The 20,597-nt window shown below is 34.1% G+C and overlaps 1 protein-coding gene across 3 annotated transcripts; it reads left to right on the forward strand.

Moving 5' to 3' along the window:
* The first annotated feature begins 563 nt into the window (after positions 1-563).
* On the forward strand, positions 564-19,904 carry LOC118276448 (sodium-dependent transporter bedraggled). 3 transcript variants are annotated; one of them, XM_050707259.1, is made up of 15 exons: positions 564-864; positions 4,021-5,101; positions 5,294-5,424; positions 5,507-5,788; positions 5,972-6,165; positions 6,243-6,380; positions 6,464-6,698; positions 8,892-9,109; positions 11,493-11,687; positions 13,559-13,783; positions 14,186-14,253; positions 14,649-14,775; positions 15,052-15,084; positions 16,745-16,941; positions 17,415-19,904. In XM_050707259.1, exons 2-15 carry the CDS (start codon positions 4,065-4,067, stop codon positions 17,842-17,844), a joined length of 3,510 nt encoding a protein of 1,169 aa, XP_050563216.1. In that variant the 5' UTR covers positions 564-864; positions 4,021-4,064; the 3' UTR covers positions 17,845-19,904. The 3 variants fall into 3 exon arrangements, with proteins under 3 accessions (XP_050563216.1, XP_050563214.1, XP_050563215.1); XM_050707257.1 differs by lacking the exon at positions 564-864 and adding an exon at positions 3,638-3,946; XM_050707258.1 differs by lacking the exons at positions 564-864; positions 15,052-15,084 and adding an exon at positions 3,643-3,946.
* The last annotated feature ends 693 nt before the right edge of the window (positions 19,905-20,597 follow it).

The raw sequence follows: 20,597 nt of genomic DNA on the forward strand, positions 1-20,597 counted from the left end.
AAACGAACATGCGCAGTGGTAAACGAAATAACAGCTGTCAAACGTACAGAGATTGTTGTCAAATCTTGACTAACTGCCAACCAGTTATGAACCCAAATAACATTAACAATAAAGTCGTTTTTCGTTTACACTACGTCATACACTACACTAGTTGACAATGATTTTGACATTATATCAAGACATGGTATTTTCGCTCCACTATCCGATTTCATTCTAATAAGATCGGCATTGAGTATAATAATAATATAGGCATATTATTCTGTATGTGACTACCATTTTACCACAAACGACACATTGCAATAATAATAATTATCTGGATATTTTAATTAGTATAAGTTGTAGGTCCTGATTTTTATTTTTAACACCAATTTAACGTTAGCATATTTACAGTCCTTTAAATGAACAACAAAGCAATGAGCTGATTGGCATATTTTTAAACAAAATTCCGTTTTTTCCTGAGCAAAATATATTTATGAAATGTAAGTAATTTTGTAATACAATTTGTTTAATCGACTATTAATGTTAACGACTACTAACCTAACGATGTTTAAACCTCACATTTCAAAATCGACTACAAGATTGACAAGTAGTGTGGACTTTCAAATCTTTAGGCGCTTTCATTCAAGTACGCCTCTAGTGCGTACCTGCTGGTACAAGTTTCATGTAATACTTTATTGTACGTAATTTACTCATTCACCCACGAAAACATCACTGGATTACATTTATTTAGTATAAATAAACAATTAGCAGTTATCTTCGAAGTTAGTGAAACAAGTGATCTGTCATTCATCTACTGATAATAATGTTATCGACAGCTGACAAATTGAGAGGCTAGATTTACCTTTACAACAGCCAGGAAATCAGGTTAGTGTTTTAATTTTTTTTATTGTTATTCTGTTATTTAAAAAAGGTTGTACTATGCTGAGTTTTGATGTCACTTGACTATGAAATAATACTTGGTGTTTTTTATATTTATTGTTTGTACTGTAAAATTATACTGCAATGCTAGTCAAGCAGAGTAAACTATTTCCAAAATTTCCAAATAATCCACTGCCAATCAACTTATAGATCATTAAAAGTCGACTTTTTCTAATTCATTACTAGCTTTCTTTTATTTTTTTCTAAATTACCTACTATGTACAGTTATTTTCTAATAACTTCCAAATTTAAAAAATACCTGCCAGTTACTAGGTACTTATTAAAAACAAATTAATTCAATTACAAACCCATAAAATTAACTAATGTATTTACCTAAATGATAGCAGTTAAAACAATACAATACAATAAAATATCAGGAATGTTTATATTCTGTGCTTAGATTTTTAGTGATACTTGAAACCTATCTACTGTTGTTTAGAAACAAATGTATAAACAATATTATTGAGATATGATAATAATGATGTAAGACTAGTAACATACATTATAATTGAGTTAATTTTTAAATGATCAAACCTCTCTATTATCTATTGATCAATACATGAAACCAAAGAAGCAAGTTATACAGATCCTGGATTGACTCATTTAGATTAGTAGTTTTCATGGTCATCTCATCTCGAGTGCTAGATAAATGGAATGAGTTTCACTCCTTATTAGAGAGGCCTGTTAGGCCCAATAACATGCTTGCTGTCAAGTGTGTATCTCAATACACCCTTATCTATTTAGGGAAGAAAATGTGTGATATCATGTTATCTCTCATTTTGTATCAGAACTTTTTAGAAGGTCCATTTTACAAGAACCACTTATGAATTCTAATTATTGATGGTCATCTAATCCTAAGTGCCAGGGTAACACTAAGCCCTTATTAGATGGGCCTGGTTGGCCTGATAACATGTATGATGTCAAGTGGGTATCTCAATACACCCTTCCCAATTTAGGGAAGAAAATGCATGGTTTTATGCCAGAACTTCTCAGAAGGGTCCACTTTACTAGAACAACCCAAAGCATAGAGTACTTTCTATATTCTGTATCCTGTTTTGTTATGACTAATAATATTATTAAAACTTAGAAATTGTGAAGAACAGGTGTATACCTACACTTATAAGTAAATTATCATTAATCTCAAGTGTGTGATCTCATATCACATACTATGTATACTTATCTTTAATTTTCTTGCGCAATACAACTTATTATTACTTTATAATTTATCTTTAACTGTTGTAAAATTTATCACTGCATTGTGAAAGAAATTTACAGAGTTTACATTAGAATTAATTTATTTTTCACTTTATCTTTTTGTTTAGATATAGATAAGTTTATATGTAATATTTGTTTTAACCCTTTAACCGCCTGTGTTGCCTATTTGAATGTAAAAATTTAATTATGTGACCATGTCCCTGCCACTCATGTTGTATTACTGTGACAGAGAACATGCATGATTTTTTCGTTCTGTTCACACAATTGCTCTTACTTATTTAGTGCAGATTTTTTTATATTTGATGGGTCAACATTTGGCAAGCGTCAAAAATATAGCGATATTCTTGATATGATACTTGGCTGTGGTAGATATATTTTTTTTTCAATCTGTAGCTGTGCACTAGGGGCACTGTAATTGATAATATTTAACTGGGTGGTTAGAGGGTTAATTGTATGTTTGTATATGCTTAAGTTTTTTGCAATGAGTTTGAAGTAAGTTAAGTGATTATAGTTAATGATCAATTAAGGTGATTGCTTAAACATAATACATGAACATTGAATGATGACTGATAGAAGATGTAGCATTGTCTATTGTATGCAGTTTATTTTTTTTATTTGCCTTTGAAGACACGCCCAGAGTCTAGTGTTGTTGCAAGTGTAACATAATAATAACTTAAGCAATATTGAGTGTTAAAATTAAAATGCTCTGTCAGTTAATGTTTTACTGTCATACTCAGATTCATTTAATGGCAGTTAACTTAACCCAGTCCTTAGAAAATGTTTTTGGAACAAAATCGTTATTAAGGAATAGTTTGAGTAATCAATAAACGTCTCTGAGTATGGCAGTTATTGTTATTTAATTGCGACTTTTGCGTTATCATCAGTGGAAATTCTTACTTTCACAAAAATTTCATTTTTAACTCGCTTTCACACAATATCATATGAGAGTCAGACCATTTTATTATTGAATGAAATTGTATTTATTTAATGGTAAATCACATTATTCAAATTTAACAGAAAGCATAGGAACATTGAGTTCTGATAGAATCACACGAATTTTGCATCATGGCCTAAATTTTGTTGCATAGTAGTTTTAATATGTAGGAGAACTAAGTCATCAGCATATTTCCTCCCAATACTGGATATAGGCCACTATAAAAGGCATGCTTTTGCTGAGTATATTATGCAATTAGTTAAGTGAAACAAACTAATTTGTTGCCTCATAGCTATATCATATTAACTGGAAAAGTAAACATTGTAAGATTAACTTTACAATACTTTATTTGTAGTTCTGTGTTAATTTTTTAAATACTGTCTGGCTAGTCTGACACAAAGTCAGACTAGCCAGACAGTATTTAAAAAATTTTTCAATGTTAATCTATCTGAGACTTTAAAAAAATAAATCTTTTATGTAGGTGCAATCTATTTTAAGGTTTATAAAAATGTAAGATTTTTTTTTGTCTTAAATTAGATGAAAAAGAAAATTACATATTTTTTATAGTTAAGTAGGCTAATTCGCTCTTTGAATGTGTCTGTGTAACTGCTAAAATAAATTTTGGCAACATGAAAACAGCATTGTTATCTATGTGTAACAAGAAATAATCCCAAGTGATTCATTTTTATGTACTGAATGTTGTAAGCAGTACCTACCAGGCAGTCTTAGCATTACTGTGTTAACATTAAGCCACATTTGACGTATTGCCACAACCAATAATTAAGCTTATTAGCAAGTTAATTCATATGTAAATACGAACATCATTCTGCATTCACCAGCTAACCATGTACAAACTGTGGAAAATCATCACAACAAAATGTGCCTTTTTACTGTGAATTAATACAATATATTGTTCATTCTGGCAATGATAATTAGTGAAGTCCTTGTTACAGGGTCAACGAAGCGCGCGGGCTATGACTTAGGCCATGCAATAAAAATGGAAGTAGTTAATATAGGCGAAGGCCGGTATGAACAGAGTGAAAATGTACCGGGAAGCAGCATTGACAGCGACGCCTCTAGCAGCGCGTTCGAGAGCAACGACAGTGATCACTGTAGTGAAGACTTGGACAAAACATCAGAAGATGGTGACTTGAAAGAAGATCTGCAAAAGACAATACCAGAATGCTATAAATCTGATTCAAACTTTTCATCACATACAACAAGCATCACAAACGATGAAGAATTTCAGGCGACGGCTCTGTGCCAATTTATGGATATTTTAAATGATTTAGACGAAGTTTTAGATAAATCTTTACTTGCGTGCCTTGATGATGGCACGAAAAGTTTCGATAGTGATGAAGAGGATCTCATTTGTAAGATTAAGGAATGCATTGGCGAAACTCATGGAGAATCTGACCATTCACAAGGCCAAAGTTCTCCGGACGACAATACTCAAGTAATAACATGCACTAACGTACATCCGTCAGCACCACCATTAGAGGAAATTGACATCACAACCAGTTTATCTGAAAGATCGAATCTCACAAGTCTTGGTCGTTCGAAAAGTTTTTCAGAACTGACTGATAACGATCGGCAGGCTTTAGTTTCATCATTAGAGAGAGCAAGCACGACAGCCGACACTTTGCGTAATTCAATGAGGAGATTAGACCCTATTGTTCTGCCGGCGATAACAACTGAGTCGTCGTGCGAGCCTCTTACACTACCAGTGATACTTTTCCTGGAGCATAACATTAACATGCGTCCTACGAGCGCTCCCATACAGTTGCAAGTAACGGCGGCAAATCTCAGTAGTGACGGTGCTTCGGGTCCTCTGATTGTGGGGCGTCGTGCCTTGCTAATGAACCGCACCCTTTCACTTCCTTCGCCGGGAGAGAGTGACGTTACAACTGGAGATTGGACTGGACGGAATACAGCAAGGAGTACCGCAAGGAGCACCAGTGCATCTAGCTCGTCCACTGAATCGCTGAATGTTGCTCCCATAACCCAAAATGCTACAAGTGCCACTGAGGAGAGGTAATTATAAACCTAACCAGTTGTTCTTGCGTTATAATTTTCAGCAACCTTCGTGATTTGGTAATAATATTACTCATTTCGTTCTCAAAAATGAGGTCATAGGATGTGATGTGATTTAATGATTCATCATTTCAGTTACATCGGATAGCTCTTTAAAAATCGGATAAATGAAAGTGTTATGATTTTTTGCAGAATTGAAGAGACTGAAGAACCTCCTTTTGGAGTTTGGCCACACCGTATGAGTGCCATGTTGGCGTGCCTCAGTTGTACCGTGGGAATATTTAATATATCTAGATTTGCCATATTCAGTGTTCATTTTGGAGGTAATGAATGGACTTTTATGTAATTAATTGGTTTTACCTAATTTCCTAGTTTGTGTACAATGGAACTTTTTTCTTGTTGCAGCAAGCTTCATAATACAGTTTTTTATACTGTCATTTTTAATTGGTATACCGTTATTCACATTGCATTTATGTTTGGGCCAAGTGTTGGAGTCTGGGCCGGTGGACATGTGGCGTATATCACCGATATTCCAAGGCGTAGGCGTTTCTCTGCTCATTACTCAAGCCGTGATTGGCATGTACAGTATAATTGGCCTGTCTTGGATATTTGTTTACTTTAGAGACTCTTTCATAACATCAAACGACAGGTACAAATGGGCGCTACCGCAAGAATACAACTTTGAAGGTGAGTCAATAGTTGCATAATTAAATGTTTATTGTTTGGACAATGACAAATAAATTCGGTGATATCAATCAACAAATGAAGCGGGAAGTGCGAATGAAGGTCGACAGTTTACACAATTACGTTATCCGTTAGTTGTGGAACAAGGAAATGGGGTCGAACTGAGAAAGATTTTTTATGTTTCAGACGTTACAAAGAATGGTACTTATAAAATACAGGAGACGTTGCCGCAGTATTTTCACGAGGAAGTTTTACAAAGGAATTTGGGGTCCAATACATCGTATTTCGGCACAATAAAGTTTCAAGTAGCCTTCAATTTAGCTGTAGTGTGGATGATAGTTTTCGTCGCACTTAGTAAAGGATTGAGGTCTTATGGCAAGGTAACTGTGATTACAGCACATTGTAGTGTGGAGGTAATTTCCCACGTAACCATAACACGTTATGAATAATTTTGCAGGCCGTATACATGCTGATATTCCTACCGATCTGTGGTACTTTGGTGTTGTGTACGAAATTGCTCACGTTGATCCCATACGACACTGTCATCAATATATTCGCTGAGACTGAATGGAGCGAGTTCTTCATTAATAGTAATGTATGGATACTTTTTGCTTTATTTATTTCAAACTTTAATATAAAGGCAGCAAGATCCTTTTTTCAACGTTTTTCTTTTTACAGAGTTGGGCAGCCGCTGCACAGGAGACATTCCTAACTTGGGGTCTTCTTGGTGCCTGTATAATGCAATTGACATCACATAAGAACGCTAAAAATAAAACGAATGTAATGCTTCAGAAGGAAAGTGCGTGTATAGTGGCATTTACCTTCGCGGTGTTGTTACTGGGGTCGTTCTTAGCGAACACTTGCGTGCAAATATTGAAGAATTATGGATACGTTTATATACCGGGCAGTTTCGGTGAGTTTACTGTGTTACTTAATTTATTTATAGGGTAAACTGTAACTATAAATCTTACTAAAACTCGGGCTTCAGACTTTCACCTAAATTAAAGACTGTGAACTTTGACCGATTAGTTACGGTACGACTAGGGTTTTATTTTTAGGCGTAAACTGTTTATATTTTTAAAACATTGCTATGATTGAAATACTTACCTACTCTAAATAATTTTTAGACGTCGTGGGTATAATAAAATATATTTCTATTTATGTAAACAGTACTTAATATTCGGAATGTTAATAATAGGTAGAAATGCTTAACAAAACGTACCGACATTTAAGGCTTGCAACCATCGCGAAATTTAAGTGTACTCTGTGCAATATCAATTTCGCGCTCAATTCTCTACGTTTCGTTTCTGATACTAAAATTTTCAAAATGAAAGTTTGTTCGTTTGTTGATACTAAAAGTTTAAAATACACTTGGGAGCAATAAAACGGAGCCACTAGCGTTATTTATTTTAACCAATCCTATCTAACTTTAAAAGATATTATTTGTTTTATAATAAAATAATCTCATTTTTAAGGTAATTAAATTGCCTTGGGTATGGCGCAGGTACTTACGTTACCAATTAATAAAATACATACTTGTATAAAAAAATAAACATCAAGAAATGAAAAAGAAAAACAATTAATTGTGGCTCCGTTTCTTTGCTCCCAAGTGTAAATTCTCGACTCCTTTAGGTGTTAAATCTATTGTTCAAATCGGGATCAACTCCGGAATACCTGAAATTATAAGATTAGTACAAAAATACTAATAAATATTAACCAATTTACTGATTGGTTTCAGTACATTATGAATATCTTTACATCCTGTTCTACTACTGCACTAAGGGATATAAGTAATTTCATTTCAATGTGTGCAGAGATATCTTCATTCATTGTAACTCATTCAATGAAGATGCCTATAGGTACCTACCGTACCTAGATAAAGTCTATCCATTGTCTATCTATAGAGTTACTGCAATAGGAATAATAATAATTCTGTATTATCTATTACAAATGCTATTTCTTGTAGGTGCGCATTATTCGCATTAATACCAGTTATTTACTATGAAATTAACAATACAACTCGACTCGTGTTGCACTAATCATACTGCCGATGACGTATTGCTTTTATTCGAGGTTCTATTTATTTTTCTCTGACGTGTTTACGTATAAAGGTGCTTTTCTAACAGAGATGTGCTATGCTACGTTGCTGTGGATGCGTTAGGTTTCCACCAATTATATTTATTGGTACACATAGCTTAGCACTGGTGGACACGGACTCAGCTAAGCTATGTTTTTGATATGGAAATATGCGTGGTATTCTTTGGCAAGTATTCTTGGCTTCCCTACTATCGATACATCGCATCGAGCTGCGCATCTTCCTCGCACAGCTACATAGCTTAGTATCAGTGGAAACGGTCACATAGTTTCACAGCTTAGCTATTACATCTTCGTAGCTTAGCTACATAGCACATTTTTTGTGGAAAGGCACCCTAATTGTACTTATTATAGAGCATAATATGGTTTTTACACACGAGCCGTAGTGTAGATATAATCTAACTCTGTGTAAATAGCTTGAGTATAATATGGCACTTTCTACTCGGCAGAATAATCGTCTATTGTTTTTGTCGTTTCTAATTTTATTTTGAAGATATTTAGGTAACATGTTAAGTCACGCATTTGACCTTTGTAATTTCTGTTACTGCTTATACCGTTTCAGTTGTTACTTTGCTGTAATTTTATCTATCGTCTTATTTTCTCATAACACGCTCACTTCGCGACGGATGCGATGAGAATGAGAAACAGTGTAGGATTTAGATTTCCTAAAATAATATAATAACGCTTCATCTCACCCTCTCTTTATACATTTTGCAAGTAGGTTACAATTTAACTCTTTTACACGTCAATCTCTTAAATAATTAGATGAGACCGGCCGTATAAATACAACAATAAATAAAGTTCAAACCTGATTCATTGATTGATGTCGCAAGCTTAAAAGTCTGTGTTCGTTTCGGGTTCGAGTAAAAACAAAGAGTTTGGTATAGGACCCGATGTATGACAATTGAGCCTGTCCTCTTTTCCAAATGATTCATAAAATAACTGACAAAAAATGTGCGTGTTAACATTGATCATGGTGTGGCGTTATGTTAACAAAGTATGTTTGTTACAGAGACGGTAAAAACAACACAATTCTTATGGCCCATTTCTGAGCCAATGCCAGGCAACGTGGTCTCCACACCAGTTCGTTACATGGGTCACTACGGCAGCCTAGTAGGAGTGACAGTATGGAAGACTGGCAACATCGCACGCGTTCTCAGCGGGTGGCAACCTTTACAGCTAGCAACACAGATCGTGCCCGCTACTCTGGCTGTGTTACCAGCTAATTTGGTAAGTTTGCTTATGTACTGTTTAAATTGAAATAAATTAGCAAAAGTCAGTAAAAACGTAGAAACAGACATTACAATTTAATCAATAAAATGTTTTAATATAAATTGCCTCAAAAGAGATTCAGCTAATAAACTTTTTCAACGTCAATGTCACGTTATTTGTCCGTTTGTGTTTTAAATCCCACGTAATTGGGGTGAGCCTATTGCCATACTGGGTAAAATTTCAGACTCCGTGCTACTATTGAGAAATTAGCGAAAAAGCCCAGTATAATACTTAGCCCGACCCGGGAATCGAATCCGAGACCTTTTGTCCGGCAGTCGCACTTGCGACCACTCGACCAACGAGACACTCAAATAAACCTTCAGCAGTAAACCTTCTCGCTAGACCTAAAAACAATACCCAAATGAATAACGTAATATTACAATCTACACAAGTAATATTTCATAAAATTGATATGATACGCGTTGTATGTAATAAAACGTGTAACAATAATTTCTCAATGAGTAACATTACACAAGTTCACATTACTTCATAGTTCATATTGATTCTTCTAACTTGCGTGTGTCCAACTGTAATAATAATGTTATCTAACTCGACAACCCAAATGTTTTGTAGTAAACTGTGGATGATTGTGACTAAGTACCTCATTGGTCGCGTATTTGTCGAGTCAAGAGCTTCGGGTATGATTGCAGTTTCGCAAAAAGAAATATGGCATTACGTTAGACTTGAGTGATTCCCAGTGTGTTATGGACATTACGGCAAAAGACTCCCCATAGTCAAGGTCATATTAATTCAATTACTGCCACACTCACAGTCATTAAATGACTACATAACTCAGTCTTTAGCAATTGTTTTCGGAACAAAATCGTTACGTTGTTAGTTTCTTTAATGTCTCTAAATACGACAGTTAAATACGACTTTTCTGCCTCTGCTTACCTCTATCCTACGTAATAAAAGATGTAATGTTGTTATGTTACTTTTATGATACTCCATTTGCGCACTCCGCGATGTAATTCAAACGTCTATCTTTTTATTGCCAAGCCTTTGAAATATGGATTACGACCTTGATTTAGTTTGGCCTAGAATTTGTTTTACGACTGCTCTAAACTGAGCCCATTTGTTGCCCTAGCCTCGTTTTCTAGTTTTGGATTACTGTAATTTCTAGGATTAACAGTGTCAAGTATGGATTAAGTATGGAGTATTGGTGTTGTTTGTGATGAGCACGAACAGAGCCTAATAATAATAATGTTGATATTTCTTCTTTTTTATGGGTTTTAAAACGTTTCAACAGATACCCCTATATTGTAATTAATCAATAAACCTTGACATGAATAGAAAATTAACTGTACTACTGATAATACATGGGTGCTGATTTGGGGAAACTGAGAAAATCAGTACTTATTATACTGATGATGATGAGACCTATGGATTAACTATTAACTAAGTCTAGTTACTATAGTTAGCTCGAGATAGTCTATTGAAAACAAAATTAATATATATGGAGATGTCATAATTGAAATTCCCTATGCGTGACATTTTACTTTTTTCATTGAGCAGGGCCGATTTGTTGTGTCACAGTGCACAATTACATTATGTCATATCCTCTCTGTACTTGCTTCATGATAGGTACACTTAATAACATCTTTATAGCCTGGTTTAAAATATTGCAAAAACACTAATTAATCTAAAAATAGTTCTCTGGAAGATTGCCACTTTCGATAACACCCATCTTACTATTATTCTATTTAACATATTTCTTAATAATTATTTCCGTTATATTATGCAAAGTATACAATCAACAGTTTATTCATAATGTGAGCGAGATGTATCTGATAAATTGCATCACCTTTTTTATGTTAGAACAAAATTATAGCATTGTGATTTAAGTTTTTGTCGTGTTTTCATTTGAGTTTACATAAATGGTTTGGGTAATAGAACTAAACTGCTATTTTTAATATAAAATAATCCTAAATAATTCGTTAACAGTGTGTGGCTGTGAATTAACATAACTTTTTAATTTAAAAAATTCAGGCTTACACATTTTACATTTGTATAGATATTTCGTAGACCTCTGTAGGTACATCCTCACTTTTACCTACTTCAATTTCTAAGAGTCAAGAGTGAGCTGCGGACTGCCTACTGGGTTACCGGAACTCCGGATCGAACAGCAGGAGTAGGAACGGGTGGTTTTTAGTCAGTAAGAGTCTGACACTCCCTCTCGTTTCGCCCAAGGCAGAAGAAGTCATATGATGATCTTCGGAATAAAAAAAAATAGTCAAGACTACTAATCATTGGATCACAACTTAATTAAATTCGTAATTTCTCTTTTCTAATAAGCCTAGTTCTTGACAACTCTGATAACCGTTTCCTTATTAATTTCCAGCTATCACCAGCATGGGCAGTCATATTCTACTTCATCATCATAATGTTTGGCATCGCGCAACAACTGGCGATATGGCACTGCGTCATCACCGGCATCATGGCGATCAATGCCGAAGCTCTCAAAGTATGGGAGACTACTATCACGTTTCTGAGCTGCGTGTTCGGACTGGCTATGGGATTGCTGCTTAGTACTGATGTGAGTATCTTGCTTTCCAGTCATATAACAATTTGCCTTTTAATCCATGAAGGAGTTGGCAGAAATGCACAAATTAAATTACTAGTTTTTTCATGAGTGATCTTGGGTCTTGTTATAGTTGATGAGCCTATTGCCATTTATCAGGTACGATTGATTCCGGACGCGGTGTTATGCTTTTGATTGTTTGGGAAATGTAAATCTAATAATACTTTGCCTATTCTAAAATTTGAATCAGTAATTTTTTACCTTGCTGTGAGACTTGCAAATTTTTCATCGATGCAGAAATCATTTATGTAACATCTGCATCTAACGGTTTTACCGTTTGGAGCATTGCCAGATTTCCCTATGTAAGAAACTTTATCGAGTCTTAACAAGTTGGCGTTTATTCCAATGTTAATGAAACTTTTTGTTCGGCGGAAATGTCTACTTTTTTTACTTGTTTAGGTACACGAAACATAATCACTGCATAATACATATTAAAGTTAGGGGGTATACATATCAAGTGCACTGTTTCTAGATAACATAACAAACGATACGGGAAGGGTATTTTAAATACGGTATTTGTAACAATAATGCTAGACAGTAATTATTTCCACAAGAACCTATGTAGGTACGTACAATATTTATTCACTCTGTTTGTCATAAAGCTACTAAACACAAAATATTTTAAAAATATATTACTATCTCATAATAAATTAAAAGTAACCATAACAAAGATACTAATTAAGAGTTTAAGACGCATATTTAAATGTGTACCCAAGTGTAAGCAAACGTAAAATGTGATTATCTCATTACCGTCTTTATCGATTGCGGTAAAGTCGTTGCGTCGTCGTAGTTATTTGTATGCGAAACAATTAAGCGTATTTGACTGAATCAACCGTGCATGTAATGGCGTAACTGATGTAATTACTTTGTGTAATCTCAGTTTCAAAAGAAAGGAGAAACGTGATTATGATTTTTATTTTACTAATGCCTGTAAGTAAGTCTTAAAAATTTAAGTTGGTAACTGCTGCACTCAGAGTCATTTGATGATTACTGAAACTATTCCTTAGTAACGATTTTATATCAAGAACAATTGCTAAGGACTGGGTTAAGTAGCCATTAAATGACTATAAGTACGGCGGTAAGAACCTTTTACACAATGCCTTTGCAAAAACGTAATTTATTTGAACTATCTGTCACATATTATTATCGGGTACTTATATGAAGGTGGTAAACAAGCGTTAAATATTACAATAATATCAATAAAATGAATAGTTTACTATAACGACTATAATAAGTTTTCCAATGGATTGAATGACTAACCGACAGTAATTAATTAACGTATTTTCACTTAAAAAACAAAGACGATCTTTATAGTGTATTCCAAGTGTCACTGTTCCCATATCGATCCGCTTGCTTTACCTTCATTTAAAAAGGTCAAGGATAAATGCATTACAAATTCATATTCAACAACACTAACAGCCTGTGACTGTCCTTTACTGAAACCTGGCCCTTTCTACATAAGTGGGTTTGCCATAATTTCTATGGGTAAGCGGGTTAGATATCGCAGTTTAAAAGATTCGTCAAAACCCTACCGGTTTGTGTCAAACTTATAGTTGTCTATTGTCTGACATTCCCAAGGTGGGAGAAGTTATTGGATGATTCTCCTCCTCCTCTTAAAAAGGGCAAAAATACCACTTTTAAGATAAGAGTTGTACTTGTGAAGTCTGAAAATATATTGGCAAAAAATATAACTTTTAAGATTGTTGTGTGTGTAGTGTACTTGTGAAGTCTAAAAATATATTGTGAAAAATTATAATTAAAGGTTTTAACTATCCCTTCTCACAAGCTAACGTAATAAATAATACAAACCTATTTTTTGTTCACAGGCTGGCATCCGTATAGTCCACTTTATAGACTACGTATGGGTCGGTTCGTGGTGGCAATGCGTGATACAAATATCTCTAGCGTGCGGCGTGTTCGTTGTACGTGGACGGCCATACTCGCCCGATGTTGTAGTTGCTGCGTTGTACTCGTCTCGTAGCCGACTATCTGCTACATTGGCTGCCCTGCTCAGCTTCACATGGACTGTTGTGCTGCCTGTGTTGTTGTGTGTAAGTATACTATCATCAATAAGTTAGTATATACTAGTTGATAAATATAGTCTAAGACGGGCATAATATAGCTCCGGAGATGCGGACTATCTAGCGGGATTACCGGGGCTCTGGCTAGAAAAGCAGGAGTAGGAACTGGGTCGTTTTTAGTTAGTAAGAGTCTTAAAAAAAGATGGACATATAGCGATTAGATTAGCGATAAATCAAAGGACTTAATTAAAAGTATCTTTAACCGACCAGCATGCATGAAAAGACTAATGACTGCTGATAAAGCGAAAGAGGTATGTAAGATTCGTAGCAATTGGCGTTTTACTGTCTGTGCCTACACCCACAGCCGACAGGCGTGAGGTTATGTATGTATGTAATATAATTATAGCTTTAATTTCTTGTTTATTGTTTCAGGCAATCTGCGTGATGGATTTCCGAGTGGGACAACAAAAACAGATGTACAGTTGGAGAAAACCAGCTGGGTACGTATCTACAGAATTAAAAGAAATAAATAATAAGTATTATACAACATACCTGTTTATTATAACAAAGCTTGATTCTGACCATTAATAGTGTTGGATAACCTTTGTCCCATATACATAATTACATAGGTAAAAGGGGTGACTTTGCTCGCGTAGTCAGTCTATCAGTGACTTCAGTCTGTCTGTCAGTAAAGCTAGGTGCCCGTTCCAAAGTATAGCTTCGTACGGAGATATACACGGATAAGAAGTACTCCATATTTTGTTACCAGACTATAATCTATCTTTGTATCCAGTTTCATCTAAATATGTAACAAACGTCCAGACAAACGTTCGCTTTTATAATATTGGGAAGATACATAATATTACAATAATGAATATCTAATATTATTTTTCAGTTACTGGCCAATATGGTGTCGACAAGTCGCAGTGTTTATGCAACAAGGAGCTTTACTACTAGTGCCTATTGCAGCTTTCATACAGACGTGGCGCTACATGAATAAAGGACCACCTGATATACTAGATGTAAGTTATTTACAACCTTGTCACTAAAGTAATAACGTCTATAATTAATTGTAGTGAAAGCATTCAGAATTCTGCATTAGTATTATCTTATACAAAGCAAAAGTATGAAGAAAACAGGCGTCGTATATCATAATGAGGTGTTAAAACGCGCCAATTAGCGAGGCGGTTATTTATAATAGTGCTAGTACTTAGAGTAAACAAGGTGTTTAACGTACATAGATAATGTTTGTATGTATTACATAATATACAATTTGTTTTCTCTGTTAATGCTACAAGGATTATCGGGCAAACGATTGTATTGAGGAATTGGTAAGATAGTTTTGTTTTTTAGTTAAACTTGCGTTATAAGATTGGTATTTCTGTTTGAATTACAGTCAATATGCTTAGATATCTCTGTGATCCGTCTGCTCGTTTACCAGCTTATACCATAAAACATAATTAATAAACATTTCTAGTAGTTTAAATTCCTTGAAAAATAGCCATAATTCATAGCACTGATAAAATGGTTCACAAATGATCTTTACCCTTTATCTAGTTTCAGTGTTAAAGGAAGCGAATTTAATAAAATTCGCTAGTCAGGTTCTCATTGATTGGTCTATTTATTTTTTAACCATCATACGATACTATGACGCCGGTCACGTTTCCATTTTATTAAAAATCTCTGGCGTGATTCTTATATCACTGTTTGTTATCAAAATTATGTATGGATTTGATAACCTTCCATGACTAAAAATATGATATTGTTTTTTGCTTACGTATCTAGATAATTTAGTACATAATGTTTGCTATAATGAGTTGGATAGGGTTGTTTTTACCTTTATAGTCTTTCCTAGCATAAAGGAAGGAACAGATAGCATCATCACTTACCATCAGGCGAGATAGAGGCCATATACGTCGGCCCATTAAACATAAAAAAAGGTAGGGAACCGACCCTGGCCTCCCGAGCTGTTGCAGGAACTTTCTTCATATCCCTCCGTTTCTGCAGTATCCCATGCATGCATGCATCGACAATCCAACACAAGAAATATTTATTTTATCAGTAGTTTTGGAGATTAACACGTTCAAACAAGCCAACTCTTCAGCTTTATATAATAGTAAATATTAAATAATAAGTATAAGATTGCCATATAAAAAACTGAAGTTCTGATTAGGGTATTATTAGTAGTAGTATTAACACATTAAAAGGCAAATGGTGTATTGTTTTTCTAAGTAGTCAGAATAGACATGAAGATTAGAACAGTTTCATTAAGTAAGAAATAGGAAACCACCCCATAACAATAAGTAGAAGAGTAGTACAATATTTAAATAATTTAATAAATTAAATTAAACTATCTAATTCTCTCGTAAACGAACCTCATTATAGTAAATTCGTGACTTAATTCCGTCATTCAATCATAAGGTTTCGTATGTATAACACAGTTGGTACTGTATTATGAAATGCGAACTCATACAAGGTCGCTTAAATATATTATTTGACTTAGTTTCAGTTATACGTTATACAGTAGGAGATAACAGTTAATATTTGATAATTACTGAGTAAATAAGATTTCATTGAATCTTCTCTCCAGTTGTTTTAGTAATTGTAGATGAAGGTCATATTGTTTTAGTAGTGTAGTGTATAAAATTATGTTATTTCAATGTGTAAATTGTCTATTTTGATATCGAATCTTGTGTGTAATGTAGGAACGATATACTTTGTGCAGTGAAAGACTTTACTGGTCAACTAATCAAGGGCTATTGATTACTTTTTTGTCAAATTGTTACATATCTTCTTACGTATAAAATGCCTAGTTCATCAATGGATTTTCAAAGGGTAAAAATTAGTGTTTTTGATTTTCTCTCGTTCTCATAATTATAACATGTGTATAAACAACGTTAAACTATACTCATACATTAATTAAAAACTTTTTAGTGTATGTAAATAAACTAAAAATATTGATTATTAATTTTCTTATTTGTATTTTTACAGCGCATCCAAAACCTATACCGACCTCGTATGGGCCAGTCGCAAGAGCCTGGTTTGGGGCGTGCAGTTCCTCTCAGCACCGCGTCTGCGCCGGCGCCGCCGGACCCGCCACCCAAGTATACGCCGCCGCCTTCATACTCCACTGCCACGGGAGCAAGACTGCTCAATACTATACGACGCAGCTTCAGAACTCTTAGAAGGTATGACTGGTATCATAATGTTTTATACTTATAAGTACTCACAACTGACTGACTGCCTCCTTGGTCGAGTAAGCCTAGTTGCCGGGCAAGGTGTCTCGGGTGCGATTCCCGTGTCGGGGAGAGGATTACTGGGCTTTTTTAGGTTTTTCAACATTTTTTTAGTAGTATCATGGAATCTGGAATCTTGTGTCCGGTATATGGCAATAGGCTTACCCCCTATTACAAGGGACAAAACAATTGCTGAATAGTGGGTGTACCTCTGCCTACCCTTTGAGGATAAAAGACGTGATGTTGCATAATATACATAAAAACTCACAAAAGAGTTTTTAAGGTGACAGTTCTGCGCTTTTAGGGTGCTGTGTACTGGACTGTGCACCTGTACCCACTCCTTAAAACAATGTAGATCAAGAATTATTTACTACAATATTATGTATAAACAAATGAATAAAGACTATTTACATAAACTTTTACAGAATCACAACTGCACGCACGGAACAATCGGCCGCAGAAGACACAACGCAACTACCAATCACACTCAGCGAAACTGTAGAACGTGATGCCCTCGTCTCACTAGAGACCCAGCCTCCAGAATACAGCGGAGTTTTTACAACACCCTCTATAACCATCACCGACGAAACTGACTCCAGAGTCACTCGACCACGATCATCCACATCACGAAACTCTCTATCTTTAACAAGAGACTACCTTCGGAGATCATTTGTTCGTAAAAGCGATTCAGCGAAGAGCATTCGTTCTAGTTTACGAAGGAGCTTCAAGTATGGAGGTGCCTTAACTAGTAGTCATGAGCAATTGGTTCGTGGCGCCGAGCCAATGTCCACTACTGTAGCTATGTCTGCCGTCAGCTCCTCACACGACTCTCATAGCCGCGCTTCGGTCATATGAATATTTAATAATCCGCCTTATATCAGGCAATACGAATATTTTATATTTTCTCGCCTGAACCCGTTACAATGTATTTTTAAGCGATCGTAATGTATAGAGGAACGTTTCAATAATATTTAGTACTTACATAATATACCGACGTTTGTCGTAAGTTCCCAATTTAAAGATTTCAAAGTAGTTCAAGTAAATAGAAGAGCTGTAAAATAGTGCAGATTATAATAACGTTTACTTAATTACTATTACCTTTCTAAATAACCAACGTGTAATGGACCCGGTTCAGATTTATTTTTATTATATTTTTTTTTCGACTATACGTCGTCGTATCTTGTTATTAAATCGTGGTTAGTTGTTAGGGTTAGAAAACGTAATAATTGTTAGTACTTAATCAACGCTAACATAATAAGTAGTCATAATGAAGAGGAATCTCAGTTACTTCACTATTTTTTTAAAACATTGTTAATCCTTTATTTTGTGTAAGCACAATAAATGAGCCATTTAGCTAGATGTATAAGTGTAGCATAAGTGTACTTACATTGTATACTTAAAATGATAATAACCTCAGAGCTTAGATGAAAATGTGTTTAACATTTGGAAAATGTGAAAACGATTGTTAACAATTATTTTTAATGGAAAATGTGAATCAATCAGACTAGAAATGTGTTCTCGTTAAATTATTATGAGCGTGTTTTTCTAAATTATGGGAATGTAATGTTGGCAATGAATGCTGTTTAGTGTTAAAATTTGTTAGTGTGATAATTTGTAAAGAGCGATGCCCCTCGCGTTTTGAGTATATTATATGTAAACATGTGTGAAAGAAACCCCATTTTAAGATAGAATAGAATCTCTATTTTAAATTCGATACATAAATATCGATAGGTTGCAATTTTTTGATATTCCATTTTGTGGATAAAGGAATCGTTACGTAAAAAATACTTATTACTTAGTAATGTAATACCTATTAAAAAAATCAATGTTTGTTGATAATAATAACAGTAATAAAAAAAATCCTTTAGGTAATAATCGATTTACGTGTGGAATCGATAGTTAAGATATCGACGAGAGCAAAATCGAGTCGAAGCAATAAATGAATAACAGTGAATGATGTTGAATGTGTCAAGTACTCAAGTACAATGAATTTAGTTCAGTAAGCGAACAGGTTGTTCGATAGATATAGATGAATAAACGGCTGCTTATTAGTTCCTTTCTTGCATTTATGTTAAACCGGCTACTCACTATATTATTATTATTTTAACCGACTTCCCAAAAAGGAGGTTCTCATATGCAGCTCTTAAACGGTTGTTTTGTTATATATTTTTTGGCCAATTCGAATAAAGATTCTTATTATATATGAGCCATGAATCTTGAATCTTTGAAATGTAACTATTTGGTATATATTAGCAAGTCTCACTTGCACACAATCAATTTATAGGTATCATGAATCTAAAAAGGGAGAGATACATTTATGTTTCATATTATACACACAGTTAGACTAAAATCTACATGTTAAGTTTTTAAGACTAAAATTGATATCGAATGCCTTGTCAAACATAAAAAATGTATCCAAGAATGTTTATTTATTTTGCTTAGTCTATCTATCTAAACTCACAATGGCAATCACATCTAATAATGTATTTTAAAAGTCTACGTTTTATAGTTAAACTCGAATATTATTTTACGAATATGTATTAAAGAACAACTTAAAATTGATATCAGCCGAGATGAGATCTCATGTGTTGTGAAATGACGCTATTTTATTTTAATCAGTATTAAGTTGGTTGTACTTGCAATATAAGTAGTGTGTAGCTGGCTCAGTGCATTTGTGTTCTTCAAAATTCTTATTTTTAGTTCTAGTCACCAATGCTTCCACCTTCTAAGTTTTAAACTTTTGGTATAAACATCACATTTTACTATAATAGCATTATATTTATAATTATAGCACGTTTTTATTGCACATCTTTTATAATTTTACCTTTTTATTTTGATTTTGCGCGTTCTTTTACATTCCACATTGTTGCAATGTTTTTAAATTAGATAATAAAACATTTTTACACTACCATGGATTTCTTGTTTTATTTCACTACACAATAATAAAACCCTTTCCCTTTTGTCGAATATATAGTGAAACTTTATGAAACTAAGTTGATCCCATAACGAGGTAATGAACAACAGGTAGAAAGTTAAAAAGAACGGAACGATCAAGAACTACAAGTTTCTATGAAACACGTGCGATAGCTGAAAAGCGAAGTTTATTTATTGCTATAAAAATATCTCAGTGGTACACATAGTTTGAAATTAAAATCGTAGTGCTTTTGTGCTTGATTTAGTGCAGCTATTGATCGTGACACGTGTCTCAAATGTTATCTCAACTGATCTGGGACAAGAAAACAATTTACTCCATAAAAATGCAGTTGGAAACAACAAAAAATAACACGAGTCTCACATTTGTAGGATAAAATTGAGATAAATTGTTATGTGGTTTAAACTTAAAAATTAATTCAAAACAAAAGAAACAAGCAGATTAGTACGAGTGGTCTAGTATTTTTTTACTTTGAGCCTTTTGTATTTAAATTTACCGCCAATCTGAACCGGAAACACACGAATACAAGTTCAAATTTTATTTATTTGACAAAGCTAAATTATCAATCGAACAGTTAATGATAAGTTAGGTTCATTTATAAAAAAAATGCTGTATAATTTTCACTTTTTATCACTAATCATTTAAGTTCTTAGATAAAATTATTTAATAACCATAG

Source organism: Spodoptera frugiperda, chromosome 31 (genome assembly GCF_023101765.2).
Source record: "Spodoptera frugiperda isolate SF20-4 chromosome 31, AGI-APGP_CSIRO_Sfru_2.0, whole genome shotgun sequence".
NCBI classification, from domain to species: domain Eukaryota; kingdom Metazoa; phylum Arthropoda; class Insecta; order Lepidoptera; family Noctuidae; genus Spodoptera; species Spodoptera frugiperda.

Bases quoted from the DNA above. Each gene is read 5' to 3' on its own strand.
- LOC118276448 (XM_050707257.1), top strand. From the start codon at position 3,913: ATGTACAAACTGTGGAAAATCATCACAACAAAAT. The intron at 5,789-5,971 runs GTGAGTCAATAG...TTTATGTTTCAG, and splicing joins GCAAGAATACAACTTTGAAG to ACGTTACAAAGAATGGTACT. The intron at 6,699-8,891 runs GTGAGTTTACTG...TGTTTGTTACAG, and splicing joins TTATATACCGGGCAGTTTCG to AGACGGTAAAAACAACACAA.